Genomic DNA, 18,260 nt, shown 5'->3' with positions numbered 1-18,260 from the left:
GTTTTATTGAATGAGTCTGCTGTTGTGCATTTTAACGTATGTGCCATAGCTTCAGCCTCCACAGAATCAATTTAATCCCACAGCATAAACAGCCCTGATGATGAAACGCACCAGTGACTGACACACAATTTCCAGTGTGTCATCTCTACATGACTGGTGGGGCGGATTCATCTGGAAAGGTGAATACTAACATTCCACAGTCCACGTTTTCATCACATCCACTTTTAAATACACAACATTCCCTTTGCAATCCATTTTCCTGTTGAATTCAAAACAGTATGAGCCAACGCAAGAAAGATTTCTGTTAGCTCAAGACACCAAACTCATTCAAATGAAGGCATCTGCCAGACGCCTTACATTTTGATCAGTTTGTGTGTTCCCTGGGTATCAAACTCACAACCAATAGAGCTACAGACACATTCAGTACTTGTGTGAGCACATCGACTGAAATTGACATCAGGCTTAAAGATCCTGCTCCGGTGTGTTCAGAAGAACCAGCGCTTTGTGACATTACCTCTCGATTAAAGAGCCGCTCACATGCTGTCATATTAAAGCTTCATGTGAGCCGGTGCATGCTGGACTTTGCCGTAAGGTGTTCTCATTAATAATTGACAGAAATCTACCGGAGGTTGAGATTTGAGCCTAAATGCAGGAGATCAGTGAGTTCAGAGCGCTGAGACAGCGCGCAGTTGAAAGGTTGGTCCATGCTCTTACCGACACCTCTGTAGAAACACAACATTTGCTTATTATTGATGCTGAATATACAGTTGTAAAGTTTGTCGCGGAACGCTCAATGTCAGAGTGCAGATTTTCAATGTTTTTAAAAGATAATAAGTGAAAACAACAACCATTATAAAAACTGTGGAAGCTAGTTATAAAGTACATATCGTGGATTAAAGTATTATTCTTATTCTTTTTAAATGACAGAATTTACAGAAGAAAGTAGGCTTAACAATGATAAGTACATTTAAATATTACCACCTTTTACTTATTGTCTTTATCCTTTCGAAAACCTTGTTTTTCAGGAAATGAAAACACAGTATTTAATCATTTAAAAAGTAGTTTTTTCCAAAGTCAATAAGCATGTTTTAATACTTTCTATAGGTCAGATGTTTGCCAAGGAACAAACACAAAGAGTGACTAATAATAATGATTTAAGGCAAAAAATAAAAATGAATTATATGTTATATAATAATTATATGTTATATAATTATATAAAATAATATAGACAAAGTCTTTAAGGTCAAATGTATATTTTTACCCATTTGAAAGCAGTTTTTTCAGTTAAACACTAACAAAAAGCACACATGTCCACCATAAAACAGTTTATGTCTTGTAAACTTGTTGTCATATGTGTGATGTCTTGTTTATTTTTTTATAAAATTTCACTGAAAACGATGAATAACACTGTGGCTACACCGGACGCGACCGGAGCAACGCGACACGATACTTACAGTATGCTTAGCCGTTAAGTTCAGAGAGACATGTAAAAGTTATGAAAAAATGACGCAGCAAAAATAAATCTTGATAAAAATTCAACGTTTTCAAAGTCTTTCAATTAACTGTTGACATCATCAAAATGACATCAATCAAGGTTAAAGCTACTCTCAAAAAAATGTTCAATCCTGTTAATGAGATTTCACATTTAAGAGTGTTAAACACAATCAATCCTGTTCAAATGTCCTTCAACTAACTACTCGTCTGTATCAGAGCATCTGTTGAGTTCTGCTACATCCATCACAGATTGATACCTTTGTTCCAGGATATATTCTACATGGGTAATGATGGAAGCACACCCGGCCCATCATACAGCTCTAATATTCTGTCACTCTGTCAATGCCAGTGCGTTCCAGCCGCAGCATTTGTTCCAGCTGCCGCTAAATCTGAGAGGTTGTTTGTCAGCTCTATATCCGACGCCAGTCTGCTTTCTGCTTACCCATCGATCTATGACTCTCGCTATCTCTCCTGCAGCCTTGCATTCTCTCTCTCTCTCTCTCTCTCTCGCCCGCTCACTCTCCTATACAATTACGCCAGGCCTGTCTGGGGGCACCCACTGGACACGGTTAGCCTGAACGACAGGTAATGACACCCACTGAGAGATTGCCTGTTCCCAAGGCTTGCCGCCGTTCGGAGCAGGATGACTGCATCATTGCGCTGCCGAAAGAGGATGTGTCTCTTAATCATTTTCTACCTCTGCCACCTTTTCTCTGATTCAACATTGTATCCGTCGTCTGACTTCCTATGTGTGGAAGATTACGGTTTGATTAAAACAATAACAAAATGAGTCTGTCTGGACCCAGTTTGAAGCCGACTGAATGGCAGGATCGGTCCAGTCAAGCATCTTTTAAACTGATGAAAAGTCAAAGCACAGACTGAGCAACAGATGTTGCCGTCTATGCAGGTCTACAGAGGTTCATAACGCCGCAGGGCAAATTCAATGGCTGATACTTAACTACATCTTAAAAGCGGCTGCAGTTGTTTATCTTTTGCAGTCTCGGTTGTATGGTGTATCGGATCACACACTGTTCAGCCGTTCAACATAAACCAGGCCTGTTAGTAAATAAAAGCTGAATAAAACGAATGAAACGTTTCCGACGCTTGGTTTGAAATGGGTGAAATGTTGATCCAGAATTGAGAAAATGTCATATAAAAAAACGACAAAATTTATCATTGTTGGCTTGTTTTTATTTAACGTAGAACCAGTACCATTTCATTACATTTCTACTGTATGTGGGAGAAACAATTGAGACATTAAAGTCTCTTTTTCATTTTATCAGTCTGTTTAAAATGCTACGCAAATACTATGAATATTACATGTATGTGACGAGTTACATCAAAATACCATGATATTACCAACACTGTACCATGATATGACATCCGTTGGACTACATCAAAGTCAAAAGACAGGAAAGTACAATTTTACGTTTTTTTTTAACATGAAGAGTAAACTGAAGAAATTAAATAAAAACTGAGCCGGTTTACAGGAGTTGTGATCAAGTCCAAATTTATAAGTTATTCCTCTAGCTAACAGTAGATGAAAATACATCAATGGTGAATCTGCAATCTGACTGAAATGCTGAAATATTGTCGGGTTATCACACCTGATTCTTTCCTTAGCTATGACACAACAGAGACAGAATTTACATGTCAAAGAAAACGCAAGAACTGCCCCTACAGATGATTTAATTACAATTTAAGGAATACTTGTGAAACCTGTGAAAAAACTGCAGTATGCATGAAACAACATGTCAACATTTCACATTTTCATTCCCAAACATTATTTTGCTAAATAAAAACATTTAATTAAGCCTTCAATACTCTAGTCTATAACATCATACAAACATCAGACAACGGCTTTTAAAATGAGTTCTCATCTCATCTCACCTCATTCATTTTTATTTATAATTCTTCATTCAGCCTTTAATTATTTCTTTAATGTGTCTTCAAATGATTTTTGTGAAGATAATAATCTTATAAGAAAACAAACACCACAATTTCATCTGGTACCTCTATATTATAAATGTCTTTAAAAGCTTGTTAGTTTGTTCAAAATATTCACAGTTTCTAAAAGCAACAGCATACAAAAACACAAAAGAAGAACATTCAGCTTGTAATAAACTGCTAATTTTATTCAAGTGTGTTAGCCTGAACATGTAAAAAACGCTCATATCAGACAAAACATCAAGGTGACTTTACACCCGCACTCTCAGGGGAGAAATTTATTTCTTGACAACATGGTGAGGTAAATAGCTGCACCTGTCGTGTTTTTGCATCCGTGATAAACGGCTGGGGACCGGAGAAGCCAAATGCTCCTGTTGCATGGCAGAAGCTGACAGGGTGGGGTTATTAGTTGCTTATGTCCCCGTTTGGCTCAGAGCGGGTAAATGTCACGGTCCTTCCGCAGGACCCTCGCTGAAATTCTGACTTGTAATGAGGCATGACACTGGTTGGTCTAAAATGTTACCGTCTGCTCAAAATATCCCAGACGGTCGGAGAGAAAATGGCTTTTTCTCGCAAAGCCGTGAAATGATTAACAAAGGATGGCGCAGAACAACTCTGTCTTTCAACCTTCAGCACATAAATGATTCGAAAGCCATTATGAAAAAGATAAATGTCATAAACACTTTCCATATGGACAGAAAAACATCCAAGATGCAAACAGTAACACTCTCTCATATGAAGGGTAAAGACATAACCCAACAGACTGTTATCAAACTCAGTCATGATTGAAAATCACTTCACACTGAAAATCCATTTTAGCTAGCAGCAACCTTGTTGACTACTTGAATTGAGAAATGTTGGCCGGGTTGATCTTAGCAATCATTAATGCAGACAATACACTCTTGTCTTACAGTACATAACTGTATATGTATTGTTGGTGAAGAGGCAGGGGCATGAGGACACATATACCATGAAAAGGTCTACATTTATGTTTCTGTTTCTTTGAGACAGCCTTACACTCATAAACTCTCGGAGAGTTGGCAGACATCACCGCTGGCTCAGATCTATGCAAGCAAGAACAAGGCAAGTTTGTAATCGCTTGGCACCACAATAGCTCTAAAACATGAATCACCCTGTCGGTTTCAGTACAATCCCCCCGCAGGCCTTAAAAAATGACCTAGCAGCTTACCTTACCAGCTGCAAATTCACTTAGTTCTATACAGGCTCTCCAGGGACGCACGCAAAAACCCAACTGCACTGTGGAGGTAGCCATGCACAAACTTATGCAGATGTGTGTGTGGTTTCGCAGACTCAAAATGCAGTTTTGATCATCTTTGGAGGCATTAACCAGACTGTCTCTATGGCATGTTATGTCAGGTTTAAATGGACTTTTAGATGCAGGCGGTGACAGAAATTAGATTTTATCATACACAAAATGAGTTCTATTGAAAGCTAAATCTATAAATTTCTCTTTTCTCTTTCTGCGGTTATGAACGATTCCTTGTACTTCGAGATTGAGAGGGAAGGCGGCGACATTGATTTTTCTTTACATCCTCACAGTTTATTATATTGGATTCTGACAAACACGCACGCTGTCAATTACTCAATACACATGAGAAAAAGTCATACGGAAGTAATTCACACTCGGTAACTTACGGCTTATCAGTTCACGGACAGACACAGACAAGGGTTGGAAGACGCGTCCAAATATATAAATGCTCTATTTACAGAGACAAAAATCTATCTTTTGGCCTTTTATTAATACAGACGGAGCGAGTCAAGGTAAACAGTAAAGCAGTCCTCATCTTCTACTACTGGGTATTAACCTCATAATGGACATTGCCCATTTACAGACCATCTAAGGCAGTGGTCTCCAACGTGGTGCCCGTGGGCTCACCAATAATAAATCTGTGACTACACCAATCAGCCAAGTGCTACATCGTCATGAAAGTTTTCTTATAAGCAAGGGTTATAAGCTTTAATATATTCAGTTTATTTAATATAAACTTAATTTGCTTCTGTGAGCGTAAAAATAAGGCATCACATGTTTAAAGTTTGAAAGTATTATATCAACAAGTAGCCCTCTAGAGGATTTTTGATATTTTGGTAGCCCTTGCTTACAAAAAGGTTGGAGACCCCTGATCTAAGGCATATAGCACACAAAACTAAAAAACACATTCTGGACTTCCTTGTGAAGGCCAGGCTGTAAGAACTAAAAGGCTGTTGCGATGCTAAAAGACATGAAACATCAGCTGCAGAACGGTCCACGACAGGTTAACGTGCCGAAGAGGGGGAACTTGATGCATGCTTTTTACACCAACAACGTCGGAGCGGCTCCACATCAGAGCGCTACAAACAAAAAGCACACATTTTAATTAATCGTCAACTGAACGAGACAGCAATACACGGCCTGTTGTGGAGGTGCTCTGATAGGAGCAAGAGGTGAAGAGACGTGCGAGATGTGGAGGAGGAGAGCAGCACCGCTTAATTACTACACGAGCGCATCGGGCGAGTCGGTTTGTTTCGTGTTCCAACGAGAAAGGGGATGACAGAGCTGGGTACGGGAAAAGAACCGACGTGATTGGTTGCTTAATAATTGATCTGTGAAAGCAGAAGCCTGTTTTGCGTGGATGAAAGTATAGCGCCTCATCTGATCTCAGAGCCAGCGGAGTCAAAGGAATTGTTTTTAGAATATACCACCAAATAAGCAGATCAATGCCAATTTGTCGAGCGCAAACATTTCACAGGCCTCAATGTTGTGAATTAATAGCTTCACACTTATGCACCAAACTGGGTTTGCCAACTTTATAAAAGGAAAATAAATAAGGGACACACTTAGTTGCCTTAGGAAAATAACCATCACATCCTCCTGGCTTCTCTCAGTGCTATAGGTGTCTCTGGAATGGCGTTGCAATGGTTGAGTCCTACCTCTCGGGTAGGTCATTCAGAGTATCCTGGAGAGATGAGGTCCCAACAGCTCAACACGGGGGGGCCACAGGGCTCAGTGCCTGGATCGCTACTCTTCTCCATTTACATGACATCCCTCGGCTTGGTCATTCAGAAGCATGGCTTCTCATATCACTGCTATGCCGACGACACACAACTCTACTTGTCATTTCAACCGGATGATCCGACGGTCGCTGCTCGCATCGCAGCATGTCTGAGTGACATCTCGCTTTGGATGAAGGATCATCACCTGCAGCTAAACCTTGCAAAAACGGAACTGCTTGTGATCCCAGCCAACCCAAAGATTCACCACAACCTTGCCATTCAACTAGGCTCATCAACGATTACAGCGTCCAGCACAGCCAGAAACCTGGGAGTGGTAATCGATGATCGGCTGAACCTCACAAGTCATGTTGCCAGCACCACCCGGTCCTGTAGATTCATCCTCTACAACATTAAGAAAATTAGACCTTTCCTATCGGAGCACTCTACGCAAGTCCTAGTCCAGGCTCTTGTCCTGTCCAAACTGGATTATTGCAATGCGCTTCTGGCTGGACTTCCTGCTTGCACAATCAAACCTCTCCAGATGATCCAGAATGCGGTGGCAAGAGTGGTCTTCAATGAACCGAAGAGAGCGCATGTAACTCCGCTCTTCATCAGGTTACACTGGCTCCCTGTTGCCGCCCGCATAAAGTTCAAAGCTATGCTCCTGGCCTACAAGACAAACACCGGGTCTGCACCATCGTATCTCCACTCGCTAATGCAGATCTATGTTCCTGCCAGATCACTGCGGTCTGCAAAGGAACAACGACTAGTGGTACCATTCCAAAAAGGAAAAAAGTCACTCTCCCGTACCTTCTCTGGATCTGTTCCACATTGGTGGAATGATCTACCAGCTGCTACAAGATTAGCAGACTCGGTTGCCATCTATCAAAAAAACCTAAAAACGCATCTCTTCCGTCAACACGTCGCTGATTGATTTTTCCTAATTCTCTTCCCTTTCCTTCTTTAAAAATAAATAAAAAAACCCTTACTAACCTCACTATTCTTAGCTTTGTATACTGTGCTAGGCTTTAATGGACTAGTTTGATGCACTTATGTATTTTGTTGCCTATGTTGTTATAATTGCTTCCAATGTTTCCAATCTGTAAGTCGCTTTGGATAAAAGCGTCTGCTAAAGGACTAAATGTAAATGTAAATGTTATATTATGTAACAAACTAGATACAGTAGATTTGACTTAACAAGTTTTTCACATTGGTGGCATTAAACCATTCAGAGTTGGGTTGATGGTACATACGCATGTTAAATAAACAGATATCCATGGGCACATTTGTATTGTTTTCTACCTTATAACTAAAAAAAATCTTAATCATAACATAACAGTGCTTGGTACTTTTGGACAGACAGAAATGCAGATCACAAAATCGATTTATTTAATGCTAACAGTTTTATGGGTGTAGTATCTATTTAATAACTCAGCCCTGTATATACATCTGTATAATTTTCTTTGTTTTGATGAACACAGAGATAGATATTTGGAAGAATGCTTATAACCAATCAGTTCTTGTCCACTATTGACTACCATAATATACAATTTTGCTTGATAAATGTATGTGTTCTGTTGAACGCCAAATAAGTTATTCTGAAGAATGTAGCAAAGCAAACAATTCTGGGGCACTTTGGACTACTATTCTCATTTTGCCTACTACAGTAGTCAGTGCGGTCAAGAACTGTTCGGTTATGTTGAACGAATTGCAAGCCTACACACAACCAAACACATTCCCTTTGCTAAAGCAGCTGCTATAATGTAACCAAACTATTTTATTAATTGTTCACCATTCCAGTATGTAATTTTTGACATTCACACGTGTACATAAAACCGCTTCAATAGATATAAACACTTTAACACTCACAACTTTGTATATGAAAGATGTCAAAATACAGAACAAACATCTTCTGTTCATTTTAAATAAAGCACGATTCTGCATAATACAGAACGGATTGAAACCCGACGCACAACACATGCAAAACCCCAAGCATTTCCATTGCTAAATCAGCTGTAACAAAATTTACATTTGCACTGCTCAATATAGCGCCAGATAGATTGGACAGAATTACCATCACTGTTGAAAGCACATGCATATAATAAATGGTCTCTCTCTCTCTCTCTCTCTCTCTCTCTCTCTCTCTCTCTCTCACTCTCTCAGTTTGCTTTGACATTGCTGTTCCAAACCCTAATAAAGACAGTTTAAACAGCTATATTCATTGTTTTAATGAGGGGAAGGTCCTTTAACGCTCTTCTCCAGAGAGACAGAATCGGTGAGGGTACTAATAAACACAACTCACAAAAACAACATCTCTAAACCAAGTATTTTAGCCCATCACTTATATTTGTTAGCATTTAATTATACTTCAACATTATGACTGACATTAGCACAGCTCTCCCGGGTAGAATATAATTGACAGTAATTTCGTATTAATGATAATTCTGAAGGGCTCTTGTGGATTAAAATCATGCAGTGTTTTGCATGTTGATGTCACTCACATTGGTAAAACATGGGCGGGTGTTTGGAAATCATTTGGGAACTATTTATTGTTTGAAAGAGTTAAGGACAAGACTAATTATATTATAAATGCAATTATAACTATATGTTGCATTTCTCTATATTTCTAAGCATTTGGGACCCTTTCTGTGAAATCCAGGTCAAAGTCTTGATCAAAGTTTGATTTTAATAATTAATTTTGCTATAATTTCAATATTTGACTTTGCCTTACTCAGTCAATTTTAAAGATATCAAGGTTATAATTCATATGGAATGTTCTCTACATTATGTAGGATGATTTTATGAAGAAAACAGTAAATTGTGAATCGGTTATCACAGACTGGGACACATTTAGAACACCTCGCATTTGCTTTAATAACCACATGAATTCTGTCTGGCATGAACTTGAACCTGATGATCCATGTTATCTTAGCGTGATTTGAGAATGTTTCAAAGAGCATGCTGTGTGCTTCAATGGCAGCAAGAAAACCTGACCATATGTACAGAGAGTTAACGTGGTCAAGGTCATACATTCCCAACATTCACTAGTCACATTGAACTAGTACAGAATCTTTAATAATTACAATGCATTTTTCTTTGTTTAAAATAATATTTCTCTCAGAGTGAGCTTTTTTTATTCATGTCCATATTAAATTAGTTTTAAGAACCCGGTTAATGGTCTCGATCACCCAACTGTGTACGTATTATATGCAGATTTCTTAAAAATATGAACAGTGTCTGAGCTCTGTGGTCATTTTTAAATAATGCTCTATTTGAATGGACCAACATAATAGCTAAGCAAAGAATCTGGTGGTTTCCATCGTTTTCTCCCTGGTCTCTAGGGGCTTAAGACTAAACTCCAGCTAGTGATTATAAAGATTTATTTGTGGTGGAAGAAGATGCAAAGGGATTTGCCGAAGCCCTCAGATTAATGATCATTTAAATATCTTTGCGTTGTGATTGACGATATAAAATGAACTTCCTCTTTTCTGTTCATTTGGAGCTTCATTTATTATTCGCAGCTACAGGAAATCGAATTGGCATCTTAATATACAGTGTGACCCCCACAAGTTCCCTGTGGAACCACTGCTGTGTAGGCCCCGTTTTTGGCCCCTATCCATTTTCCAGATCCCTTACCGGCCCCCACAAAAAGAATGGGCTAAATGTCTTCATAACAATATTAATAAGTTATTATTATAATATAATTTATAATGCATGTCACTGAATTGAGATAATTGGTAATCTTATTAAATGTACATTTCTTTTAACATACCAATAAAAATAAATAAAATGCATGTCACTGAGGGTCAAATAACAGATTTGATTGATCAGTTGGAATATTCCCATGCTCTCCCAAAGAGCAAAAACGATTTGAAGTAGAATGTTTGAACCTAGTTTCAATACCCTCCTAAATTGATAATAAAAACCTAAAAAGCTGATTAGATTCACCTGACTTAAAAAATGTAAGTGTGAAATTGTGTGTAAGTTCATAGGTCTAAATGTGTTTGCGCCAGTGTGTGCTTCCATCAGAGGTATAACACAAGGTTTGCCATTAATAATGTGTTTACATCGGCAAATGAAAACAAAACAATCTTCTTACAAGAATAAACACATTATTACAATGTATGTACTTATTTTTTATTATCTTGAAACAGTCAAAGAAGTGCAGGCTACATTTTGGGGTCAGATATGACAATGATTAGATAAGTAGAGAATTAATATCCTACCCAAAGATGTTCACACTATATAAGACTGAGTTTATGCCTAAACACTTCTACATCATAAATAGAGTTAAATGTAATTCATTTTAAATGCTGTCACTAGAGTGGAAGTGAATAAAATTGATTGAAAATATTTTCCAAGGCTTTCGTGCTAAATTCTGTTGCGCACTGCGCATATCTAGCATTTGACATCAAAGCACCGCGAGAATGTTTCAAAAACTTATAGAGCAGTTTGATCTTCAATCTTTTTTTTCGCGTTGAATGCCGATCGGTCTTCGCAACTCAAGATGTCAAAAACACATTTTATGTTCACGGATGACTATGTTAGTGGTAAAGTTCTATAACACATTACTTTTAAAAACTTGCTTGCATTGCTCTGGGAAAATTAAGCAATCTATATGAGGTTGTCGGTTTGAGCACCCAGCAGAAACATAAATCGGCACATAGCTTGGTCAAACTAGCAACACATTTATATGCCTTCTTTAACTTGACTGTAGCCTATACACACTTATTGCTTTCACTAAAAGAGAATGCCATTTTGCGTTTGCGCTCACTGTTTGTATATCAGAATGTTTAAGAACATCTAATAGTTGCCTTTGCCGTGTTCTACCAAAAAAGATTATCCATTTCATTTATTCGACTCTCTATGGCCTTTTAGTGGACAGTGTGAAGTGTTTTTTCACCGGCGATGTGGCGAGTACTCAGCTGTCGCTTTTTCTCGTAGCGGTCCAAACGTTTTGCACAGTCAAGGTGGTGCTCTCATCTCGGTGAGAATAAGAACTTATTGATACGTTTTTCAATCATTTGTTAAAGCTGCCGCGAAGAGCTGTGTCCGGCGTGAAGAGAAAGGATTTTACCGTGGTGATCATGTGGTGTGTGGTCACAAACATTCACGGCTACATTAAAACCACAGTTTGAGCTCTTGCTGCTCCTGATGCAGATCGTAATCTATTGCAGGTAAATGTTTCATCTTGTCTTGCCTGGATATTTGGTTTAAACTTGCGAACACCCCCAGAGAACACCTGAACGCCCCCCTTTCAAAAATCTAGCTTTCTCTGACCGCCCACTGGGTGGTGGTACCGCCCCCGTTGCGAAAAGCTGCTCTACAGTGCAGTCCAGTGGGCGATCAGAGACCAACAAAACCAACATAAAGCAAGCACAGTTCACAGTTCACATTCTCATTTCCATTTTCCAGTGTGTTAATTCTAATAGTTACATTCTGCCTCAAGGCGGCAAATCTGGTGTGAAACCCCATCACTTTAATTAACAACAATTACAAATTACACCCTTCAAAGAAGTGCCTAACTATAGTTAGAGGCCACAGATAGTGATGCCTTTCACCGCTTGAAACATGACTCACCTATTCTGAATGAGAGCGGGCCACTGGTGGCGTTTCTCACCCACATGGCTAAGAGGAGTAGAGACGCCCAGGCTGCGAGCATCTTCTTTGACTCCTCATGGGTCCAGCCCTGGGGTCCCCCTTCACACAGCCACCTGCCACATTACAAAAGCAGAAAACAATACTTTACAAGGTGCTATGGTAACATAATACAGCAGTACTAAAATGTTATATATTCATTTTGTTCACAGTGTTGTCATGCCATGCCTGTTTGGACTTAAATGTAACTTTATAGATTTGACTGACTATTAATTAAGTATTTATTGAAAAAAAGTAATCAAAACTGTGTTATTCAATAATTGTTGAAAAACTGAATGTCTAGTATAATGCTATCCTTCCGAAACCTTGAATTTCCAAATTTGCTGTTTTTGCAGGAATGAAAAAAAACACATATTGTTATTGTTAACTATTGCAAGTTGCATTTGCATTTTGGGAAAATATGTTCATAGGCGTGAAATAAAAACCTAAGACAAACCTTCAGAAGTTCTTAAAGTAAAATCCATTTGTAAATTTAGTTTTTCTTCACAACAATTGTGAATAATTCCCAAATATTCAGAAACAGGGGCCGTGCACATTAGTCTGGACGTTTATTCGGGACCAAATCTATGAATCTGTTGGAATTAATTTGTCATTCTGCAGTATTATTCATGAACTTCACAGCCAAGACAACAGAGACAATGTACTGTGACAAGAGTATCTGTCTAATTACCATAATGTTTTACATTTCTACCAACATATGCTTTATATCAGCTGCACTATATAAATATAATTCGAGAGGACAATTAGACAAGCCACTTAAATATAACATGATTGAGCCTTTCGCATTAACAAAAGTGCTACCAGCTTTTTTGTTGATGGCTGAGTTTTATCATCTATGCGAGAAAGCCACAACACAACAAGCCAAGGATGTAAAATGTTTTACTTGCTCGGAAGGAAAACATAAATCACAAATATTGATTTTAGTCATTACTTATTTGGCCGCCACAAGGCTAACATATCTAACGCTGGATGCTACATGACACCTGCTACACTGATTTTTTGAGGGAATAGGTGTAAATTCTTTATAAATACAAATGAGAAATGAGAAATCCTTACAAATGTTATCTGTTGCAATTGCTTTGAAGATACAGAGGCCAAGGGAAAGATGACTCGCCTCGATCCACATTGGTTTTTTTGAAGCATTTCTGCTTGCTCGACAGACTCTTAATCATTATAACTTATCTTCTTTTGCTTATGCGGTGCATTAAAAACGTGTCAGGAATCAAGCAGCTAGATGCAGAGTTTACCAGAGGACATGCTTCAAGAAGCACATGCTTAATTCATTCATCAAACCTGGATGCAATGACAATTAGAAAACGCACGCAAATCCAAATCAATTCACTCAAATGCAATTACAGCAAATCAGCTTCAATGACTTAGCGTGGGCTTTACACATTGCCCTCCACTACAGAATACAGAACGTGCACAGCAAATAACCAGCGCTGAGCAGACACTTGAAATTAAATTTTACTACTGTTCTGTTATGGTTGTGGACAGAACCCAAGCGCAGGCAGACATGTGTCGAACAACAAGACTTTATTTCAAAACAAAGACCCTCGATGGGGAAAACATGAACACAAACAAGACTGAAAACTAAAACTTCCCACAAGGGGGACAAAACAAACAAGGTCTTAAGAATAACAAACTAAGTCCACAAACTTGAGTCCAGGGAACAGGAACACGGGTAATCCAGACAGACGAAGGGTAAATGTGCAAAGTGTGCAAAATGAACCGACAAGGGACAGAGGGAAACACTAACAAGGACTGATGACACAGGGAGAGTGGCCACAGGTGACATGGATGAAACTCTAAGGGAAAGCTAACAGGAGGATTGCACGAGGCAGGTGAGGGGACTGAAACACTAAGGGAAAGATGGACCAGGGCTGGAGACAAGACTAACACTAATGGACCGCTAACCTGGGAAACAAGGGGGCGGGACTAAAGGACGTGACACCGGAGAGAGAGCATGGCTTCTCAAACCAAAACAATGCTCTTTCTCCACACAAAACACATGGGAGTGACATGATCCTGCCACAAGACTCGAAAACCAAGACAAGGAGAGGCAGGATCATGACATGTTCACTCAATAAATGTCTGTCATCTGGAAATTCAACTATATCAGTTCATTACAAGGTGTTATGAATTAAGAAATACATTTTAACCTGAGCTTTTGTTGTATAATAGCTCATCGTATTCAAAGAACATCCTGTAAATGTCAGAACTGAAGTCGTCTTTGTACTGAAATGACAACTTTTACCAGTGAACGGCAGGTCCTGGAATCTACCTATCAATTGATGAAGAAAATGAATGACTACTTCTCTAGGCCCGCCCACTGGTTCCCGGATGACTTTAGCCATGCACATAGTACACACAGTCCCGCATTTGTGATGATTGACAAACTGGTTTTTCGGCTAAGGTTTGTTTGTCCATCAGTATAAAATAAACTGATGATACACTCTTTTGCAGGTTTGCCATGTTCGTTATTAATAAGCGGTCAGTTGCAATTAATGGTCAGTTGCAGATTTCTAGATTTTTTGGTTTAATAAAATATATAAAAAATTAGCATTTTAAGGTCTTTGTTTGTTTATTATTTGTGTGAAGATCTGGCAACCCTGTCACTTTAGCGAAGGGCTCTTAAGATCAGCTAGCGTCATATGTGTAAAAGTGAGGAATTTTAATTTGGAGCAAACCAAGAAACAAAAACATGCAATACATGGTTGTGGAGGAACACTGTCGCTTCCTTCGGATTCTGATATTAGGAATAAGTGGTTGAAGTTTATTTTTAAAGACGTTCGAGCTCTCGTGGGTAAAACATGGAGTGTTTGTTTGCTTCATCTCACTGTGGATTCCTTTGTAAACAAGACACATGTCGATGCTGATTTGCAGAGAGACTGATATTAAAAAGCAATGCTGTGCTGTCGATATTGAATCATACCGGTATCTTGCGTGAGTAGAAATATAGCTACGATGAGTCACTATTGCTTTGTAAGAGAGCACTTTATATGTCCCGATTATGTGTAACCTACGTGTCTAACCAAGTTGGTTCAAAGGCTCCAACTAAGCAAGTAGCTGTTCAAACAGACCCACAGAAATGTACATCACAGGGCACACTGCTGTCTTTTGGAGCTGTTATCCAATCATAGTAGTAGCTGTCTACTTCAAAGTCTTCAATGCGACCCGCAAATAAAACAGAGTTTCTTAAGCCGGCCTCAAAACCAGGGTAGAAAAAAAACTATTAATTATTGATTTTGACGTTTTTGAATGTAAAACCATGTTAAAAAATATAAAAGTATAAAATAATAAGGCCAGTTAATCAGAAGAAACTGCATTAGAATCTTCACACAGCTCTTGTCACACAACAGTTTATATTGACCATGTGTTAAGCTTCAAATAAGACAAACGACACAGCACCATGAAAGTAGCCTAAACTATCTGAATGGGATAGTTCACCCAAAATATGAAACCTCAAAGTCATCATTTATTCATCCTCGAGTTGTTCCGAATCTGTATAAATGTCTTTGTTCTGATGAACACATAGAAATATATTTGGAAAAATACTTGTAACCAAACAGCACTTGGCCACCATTGACTACCGTAATGTGAATACAGACTATCAAGTGCAAGATCATCAATAAATGATGACTACACCAATTTCAAGAGTTGTGGACTCGAGTCTCTTGACTTGGACTTGAATCAGTCTCAAAGAGTCACAAATTTGATGACTTGTGACAAGACTCGACAAAATCAGAGAAGACTTGCAACTTGACTTAGACTTGAACACTATGACTCTGCAAGTCTTTATACATTTTTAAACCAAACATCGAAGTTGTGATCACGGTCGGCTGTTCTCTGGAGCGGATCACACAGGTAAGAGCTGTGCGCTGTTTGGCACTGTGCCAGAGAAAGCCTCACCCACTGTGCGGTGCTCGCTTGTCATTTATCAAAACTGTTCAGTGTTTTAAACAACATAATGTTTATTTAATATTTCGGACAATTAGTCCGTAAATTAGACACAAGTGCTGGTAAACTGTTTATAATTTATTTTAAATACTTTAATTTCTTTGGAGGCAGCCATTGTAAACCTCATTTCAACCTTAATTTTAAGATGTTTTATTCATCTCAAACGCGTCCATTTGTGTAGAAAGTATAAAGCTCACTATTCTCCCTGGTCTCCCTCATGCTCATTCATTTTCATGTTGGGAGAAATGGAATAGTTTGCATGTGGTAAATCCACTTGACTTGAACTGCATTGCAGTGACCCTTCATCAAATTATCATTATCTGCTTTAAAATGCAAAATAGATGTACATATGTTTGTGTATATATGTGGGAAAATCCACATTTATGCGCATGCTTGGTAACTCTTCGTAAGCATGAGGTGATCAGCTGTTTCATGAATGGAGGAACGTCAGACAGAGCAGGAGGCGGCAAACTTAAAATCTGTTTTATGAAACGTGCAGTTTAGAATCTCATAGAAGGTATTCTTGTGATTATTTCAATTTGTTTGCTAGCCTGCCTAAATGCATTCAATGAACACAACATCTAAGATAATTGCTCCCTCAACCTATAATAACAATTGCTACATGCTCATAATTCATGATCAGAAGCATACAGAATTACATTATTTGTTGACAGTCATAACCTATTTCTCGAATATAAACTCTATATGTTTGCCTGTAACTAGCTAACATACATTAGTGCCAACATAAAGTAAGATCGTAGAATGTAGTGTTTAAATTTAGAAATGGTGTATACCACACACATACATCAGGTGGAGGTCAAATGACATTTAAATATATGCTTGTATTTTTATAGATCGATTTACAATGTTTGTTTTTATTTTGTGTGAGCAGCGTGCAGCTGAAGTGGTTCAAACAGAAGAAATGATTCATAATTTATCGGCCTATTATTCGACTTTAAATTATTAGCTAACGGAATCGATACCGATAACATACAGATTTGGATGATCATTTATCATGCATCCCTAAAAAGCAACACTCGTCAAACATCATTATTATAAATATACATTCTTATCATAAAAATCTCTCTTTTTCTAGAACATGTATCAACACGACGTGGCACACACATGACGCTCTCAACACATATTTTGAATTTGTGCTGGCCCTAAAGATAAGGCACCGATCGCCAGTGATTAATCGTGACATTTCTACTGACCATATGATACTTGATAGGCACTACCAAATGAGCAGCCTTTTTAAAACTCCTTCCAGCATCTCCACAATGCTTATCGTTCTGTGACTCCATAAGATGTAAGTATGTTCTTGTATGTTTTTTAGCATCATTGTAAGTCACTTAAATGGAGGATTGAACCAGGGTGCACAGATATTTTGAGGGGCAATTGCCGAAACAAAAAAGGCACTAAGGGTTGGAGAGAAGAGAGCACACACTCTTAGAAATGTCTTTCTACTTATCACACTATAGCACTCAGTAAATATGTAAATCCATATTTAATGTTGTATTATGTTAAGGTGAAACTCTTTTAAAACATTTATAGTAATGTTTGGATTGTTTGGAAAATCTCTTGGATTGACCTTGGCGTTGCTAGTGCCACGCTCTAACCACTGAGCAACAGGAAATATTGATGCATTAACATTAATGGTTTAAACATGCTCTCCTGTAATCTGGGCTCCTATTAATATGGTTTTAATAAAATGTTATATAGATGATATAGGTTATAGATTACTAGTTTAAAATGGATCATGAGAAATGTACTTCACAAGAGTTACAGTGTCAGCTCTGTGAAGGCATTTTCTACAAAGTGTGCCAATAACTGCAAATCTGGTGTTATATCAGATCAATACAACAATTCCAATTTTCTATGAGAACATGGATATTTTGTATTTTGTTTGTAGTTGTTAGTAGTTAGCACCAATAATAAAACACCAGGAGCAAACATTACCAACAAAATGAACTTTCAAATTATTAATTCTGCCTATCAAACTGTAATGTGGATAATGTCCTTTATAATGGGATAATGGGAATGGGAATAATGGTAACAATACAGGAAGATGGACGGAATGTCGATGCCACACAGGGATCTGAAGCAAACTGGTGAAAATGTATTGCAGGGTGAACAGAGGAACAGGTGACAGTTATAAATCCAAACAACAGGTAATATCCAACATCATGTAACATTCACAGGTAGGTAAC

General features: G+C 38.3%; 1 protein-coding gene across 2 annotated transcripts in view; it reads right to left on the bottom strand.

Annotated features, from left to right (window-relative positions):
* The window catches only part of grik4 (glutamate receptor, ionotropic, kainate 4), a gene marked incomplete at its 5' end in the record, with an annotated part of 131,757 nt that extends 119,663 nt beyond the window's left edge, over positions 1 to 12,094 (bottom strand). For both annotated transcript variants that reach the window (XM_079480717.1, XM_079480718.1), the window contains one exon: positions 12,013 to 12,094. In XM_079480717.1, coding sequence (XP_079336843.1) covers positions 12,013 to 12,094 — 82 coding nt within the window. The remainder of the gene's footprint in view (positions 1 to 12,012) is intronic.
* Positions 12,095 to 18,260: the final 6,166 nt, after the last annotated feature.

This window comes from Barbatula barbatula (genome assembly GCF_947034865.1).
Source record: "Barbatula barbatula genome assembly, chromosome: 19".
Classification (NCBI taxonomy): Eukaryota; Metazoa; Chordata; class Actinopteri; order Cypriniformes; family Nemacheilidae; genus Barbatula; species Barbatula barbatula.
The sequence above is the reverse complement of the archived record's forward strand: the minus strand, read 5'-3'. Positions and strand labels throughout refer to the sequence as shown.